Consider the following 6966-nt stretch of genomic DNA (forward strand, 5'->3'; position numbering starts at 1 on the left):
ATTTTCTTATTATTAACTAAGCAGAGATTTATAACTATCAGAGTTATAATATGAAGAGCTTCTAAGGAGCATAAAATAACTGAATAATTATATCAAAAATCTAATTTTAACTAATGTAAAGTTATTTATAGTTTTAAATATCCTACTCAACCTTTTCAAAGCCATGGTTCAATGCTTGTTAAGGTCTTTGAAATATACAAATGTTCCAATGAGCCCTGTAACTACTATCTCAGAGCCCCAAATATTTAAGGGTTCCAAATTGGGAAGTAATGGGCATAAACTAGTTTAAAAATCACCTAACAAATATGGTTTATTCTCACTTGAAGAATTAAATTTAATTATTTCAAGTATCATAACTGTCTAAATGTGATAGAAAACAAAATCCTGTGACTCTTCAAAATATTTTTTTTCTTCTGCCCTCTTTTCCACTCTGTTTGCCCAAAGCATTACTGGTAAGAGTAAGACATATTCAGCATGTACTCACCCGCCTGATTAGTTGTGATGCTGACTGCAGCAAATTGTCTTGGTGGGGAGCTCAGCTCTGACACCCCATTAATGGCATCAATCTCAAAGGTGTAGTTAGTGTGTGCCAGGAGGTCTGTCACTGTCACCGTGGTGTTGGTGAGTCCAAACTGTCGAGGGAGGAAGCGGACATTTGGGCTGCATGGCTCACATTGTTTTACATTCCACCCACATTTTTTACATATGATGTTGAAGGTAACGTCTTTCCGGCCTCCTGTGTCCAGGGGCCAACTCCAGTCCAGGATAACCGAGGTCTCGTTTATGTTAGAGATAACATTTCTTGGTGCAGATGGAGGCCCTGAAAAGTAGTTCAACAGAGATTAATGAGCCTCACTTCTGTTTTCTACTACAAGGGAAATAGATAATTTACAATGGAACTGAAAGAGGTAAATAACCATCCTGTCTTTATTATCTACTTTTAATTCATCCTTAGAGGATCCATGAGATTATAGACACATGGATTCAAGAGGACTGTCCTCCCCAAGCTATGACTGGGGGAGTTTTGACTCAAGGGTGAGGGTACATTCACAAAGTCCAACAAAAGAATTTACCACTATGTTTAATACCCTTGTGAATACTTATGAAAACTTTAGTATTAGTTTTATAAATCTTAGTCCTTTTTCCCTGTGACCTATGACCAACATAGAGCAAGAGGGAATAGAAATGTAAAAACATAAATCCTCTGCCTATAACCTCCTCTATCCTGTCAAATGTAATGCAAGGTCTAAAACAAGACACAGAAAATGTTCTCTCTTTCTTGGGGTTGTATTGCAGGAAGTACTTTAAAATATAATTCATTTCGTGTGATAAATGTTGCACTTGGGGTGAGCCAAGCATGGAGAGTGAAGCAGAGAAAGCTTTCAATTTGCACATGGATAACAGAAGGAAATGGGCCAGATGCTTTCACACAACAACAACAAAAAAAACAAGCAGCACAGTAACCAGAAGAAAAACCAAACCAAACCAAACCAAACATGGAGGCATGGGTTGCAGCAGAACTACTCACGGGTACAAGCCATGGATGGAGGGTCTTTGTCTGCTCGGAAGTAATTATTCTCACACCTGCAGTTCATTGAACCATCTTCGTGAGTAGAACTGTGAGGTGGGCACTTAGCGCACTTCATATTACCATCCAAAGCCTTGTAGAAACCTGGTTGGCAAGCTACAAACAAAATGACTCTTTTAGAGTTCTGTGATAAGTTTGAAAATGTATTTCAAAAATATGTGACACAGATTTCAGTATGCTAGAATATGAATTCATTATGAATAAAAATTATTTTTGTCCTAGAATTTACAGAAGCAAATAATATGGCCTAGTGTAATTCTTTTTTACATATATGTTTGAATTTGCGCCAAATGTTAAGGCAAAAAAAACCCCACAAGATTTAGATTATTTTGGCACGAGAGTATGATGAAATTTCCAGCTTGTGTTTTCACAGCTTTACTTGGCATTGGACTATTTGTGGGGAAAATAAAGCAAAACCATGTCACCATGTAGTCATTCCCTTTTTTAAACATGATGCAATGTATATACTATGTGCACTGCAGTTAGCAGTATATTACACACTGACTTGTTTTCTAATTGCTCTATGTGTGTACAACCTTGTCCCACAAATTATAAGCAACTGAAGGAAGAAAAATATACTTCCTGTATTTTTTAGGATTCTTGATATATGATTTTCACGAGTTATGATTTTTTTCTGGCTTGACAGTGTTGTTTCTTAACTTCTATGGCAAAGGCCTTAAATAAAGATTTAAGTATATTCCCTTGTTGATTTCTGAAATACATGGAGATGTTCTGGCCATATCTCTGCATGGTATGTTTTTGTAAGTCCAAAGGGCTGGTTATCAAATATTGATTTTAGTTTACCATTTAGTGTTTTCCATCTATTTACTGCTTTTACAGAGATATGCCTCACTATATTATTTTCATTTAGTCTGATAGAAAATTCAAAATGCTGTATTATTTCATCTAATTCATTTTCATAATAACACTGGGAGCTGAAATCATAGTGAAAATTCTAACAAAAAGTCTCTTGACATTCCTTTGAAGAAAGAATTCAGGATCCAAATTTTAAGTTTCATCCATATCATCTTTGAAAGAGTCAATGATTTCTAAAACTCTAAAATTCAATTTCAATGCTACATTAAGACCTGATGACTTAAAACACTTACGCATAGAATAGACCCTATAGATTGTGTTTGAATTCCAGAATGTTCTTGTGGCAACTTCATCTTGTGCATATAGTTTATTTGCATTCAGGTAAAACCTGTGTGGACAAGCCTTAGTTTTATAATCACTAAATGCATTTTTAAAAAGTAACACATTATATGCATAATTGAATACCTTTTGACTGGAAGTTTCTTGAAATAAAATAAGAGAAATACATTGGAAAGAGAAACTATTACAATAATTTAAAATGATAGCAATCATTAATCTAGTCTTGCTGTTTCCTAGTTCCCAGTAAGAATGGCTGCTTTAGGATCATTTTATAGTTGATCATTTATTGAACAACTATTGGTGTCACATTGAGATTCATTCAAATAAATTCTACTGCCCTAATCAGACATGGATTAGGATTGTAAACTTTTTGGCATTGTCCTTAAGCACTAGTTAGGAACTTCCACTCATATCTCATGTCATATTTCCTCAGAAGGGAAAAGATATACAGTATATAAACAAACTATGCACTTAACTTCTGGTTTCAATTTAGTTCATTATCAAGTGTCTTTAGATTTGCAAGAGGGCGTTGCCGAGTCTTTAAAAGATTATGTTGCAGTGCACTGACGTACTTTGTTATTAATATTTTGTTTGCTTGTAAGTTTATCTGTGTGTTTTTGTTTGAGGCTTTTATGGTTTTTACAACATTTGGCATAAAGGTATTCACTAAACAATCACTTTTTGTTAATATTATAAATGGGTATACTATGAGATACTTTAAAAAAGACAAGACAGTCACATAATCACTTTTTAGCTACAGCACAATTTATCAGGATTATTGATAATATCTTGAAGGTAGCTACAGTTAATAAACATAAAAGTTAAGAATGTCACCCAAACTAGTCGCTAGACTTTTTCCAATTATGGTCAAATAATAACCTTAGAGATGGTAATACTAAAAGATAGGTAGACACATATACATACAATTTAATAGATATTTGTTAGGCATCTACTTTTGCTTAGGCTTTTTGATAGACGTAAATGCAAAAAATTCTGTTCATACCAAAAGGGCCCTTGCAATCAAGAACAGGCAGCAGGCATTTAATACAGACCACATTGAGCAATCACTCTGTTCTGACTGATTGGTTGGAAGAGACTCCACAGAAGAAGTGTCATTTGAGAAGGATCATAAAAATATAGCAAGAAGTGGCTAGTAAGAAGCATAATTAAATATACAAATAGACCAACATGAAAAGATAAACTGTTATGTAGAAAACTGTGGCAAGTGGTGTTGATTATGTACCTAATATCCACACTCTGCTTCCTGCTTGCTAACAGAATCCTAATTTTGCTCAGAATTCAACCCAGACAAATATTGTCTTACTCAGACTTCAGTGCAGCTAGAGATGAATGGCCAAACTTATGGCCAAAAAGATGGTTAAAAAATAGAAACAAGAATCTGGTGATAGTCTTTCTTTTATAGGAAGATGGTCCAAATGCAAATGGAGACACCCCTTCTATATTATTCCAGCCTCAATTATGGAAATCATGGCCAAAATTGCAGCAGCTTACATGTGATAAGGAGTTAAAAGCCAAGGAAATCAGAGGGATGTGTAACCCTGTCCTTGTTGACCCAGCAAACACTTATGTCAAGATTTCTTATGTTAGAAAGATAACACTCTGTTTGTAACAATCTGCACGTTTCTTTCATTTAAGTATTATTTTATAGACTGAAGAAGGTTCCACATATAAAAGAAAAAAAATCATGAAAGTGTAGAAAGTAGATATGTTAATATGTCTTCTTACTTTTCATTATTTAAAAAAAGTTTTGGTAAACTTAATAGAGAATACTGAAGAAAACAGAATAGACAAGAAGGGTTGACAAATGAATACTAATTTAGATTTGCCAAGTGACAAGTTTTAAAATACAAAGCCCCAGCTATATAGTCAAAGTCTTCGTGGTATACACCAGCTATTAAAGCAATACTTAACTAAGATGGATACAAACGTGTCAAAAATCTGCTGCCAACGGCCTGGCACAGTGGCTCACGCCTACAATCCTAGCACTCTGGGAGGCTGAGGTGGGAGGATTGCTTGAGCTCAGGAGTTCAAGTCCAGCCTGAGCAAGAGGGAGACCCCCGTCTCTACTAAAAATAGAAAAATTAGCCGGGCAGTGTGACGTGTGCCTGTAGTCCCAGCTCCTGGGGAGGCCATGGCAGAAGTAGCGCTTGAGCCCAGGAGTGTGAGGTTGCAGTTGGCTATGATGATGCCACTGCACTGTGCCCAGAGCAACAGAGTGAGACTCTGTTTCAAAAAAAGAAAATCTGCTGCCAAAGCGGAGTTCTGATCTACATCTTCCCTCAGGTAACCCAGTAGTAAATGTTCTTTTCAGTCAAATGCTGGTAAAAATACATTCATAGATTTTAACCCCAGTGTGGATATTGTGTACATAATAAACAGCACTTGTCACATTCTTCTACATAACCATTTGTCTTCTCCTGTTGGTCTATTTGTGTATTTAAAAAATATTCATAGATTTACAGGATAATAAAACCAAAGAGTGATTAAACAGTTTAAAATCTTTTAAGTGGAGGCAAATTGCCATTTTTTCTTTCTGGTCCTAGAGATGTTTACTCCCCTTGTAAGGAGATTTTTAAACTAGTTAAGTATGGCAGGAACTGTCATCTCTGATGTCATGTCAATAATTCAAACTAAGATGATCCATGGAATCTAAGTTAATAACTGTTCAAAGATGGAAGGCAGCACCTCCTCAAGCCCTTCTGGATAGCATCATGAATTTATTAGGAATCAGACTTGTTTTATAATGTTTGGATTAATTTATTCACTTTTATTAAACAAACACGTATTTGTCTCCTAAATGACCTAGATACTTGCTATGATTTGGATGTTTGTGTTTCCCCAAAATTCATATGTTGAAACCTAATGGTCAATGTGATGGTGTGAGGTGGTGGGGCTTTTGGGAGGTGAATAGGTCATGAGGGCAGAATCCACATAGATGGGATTAGTTCCCTTTTAAAAGAGCCCCAGAGAGCTGCCTTGTCCCTTCTATCATGTGAGGACACAGCTAGCAGGTCCATCTATGAACCAAGAAATGCGTCCTCACTGGACACTGAATCTGCTGGCACCTTGGTCTTGGACTTCTCAGCCTCCAGAACCGTGAGAAGTAAATTCCTGTTGTTTATAAGCCACCTAGTTTATGATATGTTGTTAGAGCAGCCCAAACAAACTAAGATAACAATTGATTGTTTTCAGTCTTATAGTGATAAAAGTCACAATCCTAGTTTTAAAGAAGAGACCAATTTCATATGTCATAGTTATTTTAGAAATGGATCTGCTCCCTAGAGAATTTGAGTTGCAAGGCACTTTTCTATATAGCTTTTATGTTACCTTCACCAAGAAATTCCCTGATTTTTCTTATTTTCATCTCAATACTTCAAGGTATTTTCAGCACGTTACAAGAGAAGCACTGGACTAGGAAGGAGGAGATACAGGTCTTGATCTAGTATTTTCTACTGAATAGATGTTTTTTTCAGATTCACTGATCAGGTATCTTAAAACTTTAATGAGGTAGTTGGGATAGTGACTTCCTCTTTTACAAATAACTCTGAGGTTCCATTTTCAGTAATTATGTATTCCCAGGTTAGACTCTGAGCAATACAGAGACAGGAATTATTTCCTATTAGTTTTATACCCTGTATCTAGCACACTGGCCAGTGATGAGAAGTTGATGAGATGCATTTTTTAAGTGAATGATTAACTTGCGAATGATTGTCTCTAAGGACTTCAATTTCCTCATTTACAAGATGACAGGTGTTGACTAAATTGTCTCTAAAGACTCTTCAGGACCAGACACTTTAAAATGTTAATACTTTGTGTTCCAAAATTTGTATTAATAGAATTCCTAATAGTTTCTAAATAAAAAAGAAAGAACAAAATATCTTCACATTTATCACTGCTTTAAGGATTAAAATTATCCATTGAAATGATAAAATTATGTACTTCAATAAGTCAAAGGAATTAAGTTCTTTCCTAGCTTAAAAGAAATATATTTGAAAAAGAAATGACAGATTTTGCAATGTTTTCCTACATCAAAGCAGTACATACTCAAAGAGTACATTGATTTTATGGTTGGATGAACTGAAAGATAAATTGACTGTCAAACAAATAATTCCCTATTATACTTTCATCTTAACCAGTAACAAAATAAAACTATGTTTTATGGTGTGCTTTGTTTTTTGCACATTTTAGATAGAGTAGAATGT

General features: G+C 35.2%; 1 protein-coding gene across 1 annotated transcript in view; it reads right to left on the reverse strand.

The window, feature by feature from the left end:
- EPHA3 (EPH receptor A3) overlaps window positions 1-6966 on the reverse strand; it is a 324107-nt gene that overhangs the window by 56518 nt on the left and 260623 nt on the right. Inside the window, exons 4-5 of the mRNA XM_012644322.1 lie at window positions 1529-1684; window positions 485-820 (exon numbers count right to left, since the gene is read on the reverse strand). Of these exons, the coding sequence (XP_012499776.1) occupies window positions 485-820; window positions 1529-1684 (492 nt within the window). The remainder of the gene's footprint in view (window positions 1-484; window positions 821-1528; window positions 1685-6966) is intronic.

This window comes from Propithecus coquereli, unplaced genomic scaffold (genome assembly GCF_000956105.1).
Source record: "Propithecus coquereli isolate 6110/MARCELLA unplaced genomic scaffold, Pcoq_1.0 Scaffold21, whole genome shotgun sequence".
NCBI lineage: Eukaryota > Metazoa > Chordata > Mammalia > Primates > Indriidae > Propithecus > Propithecus coquereli.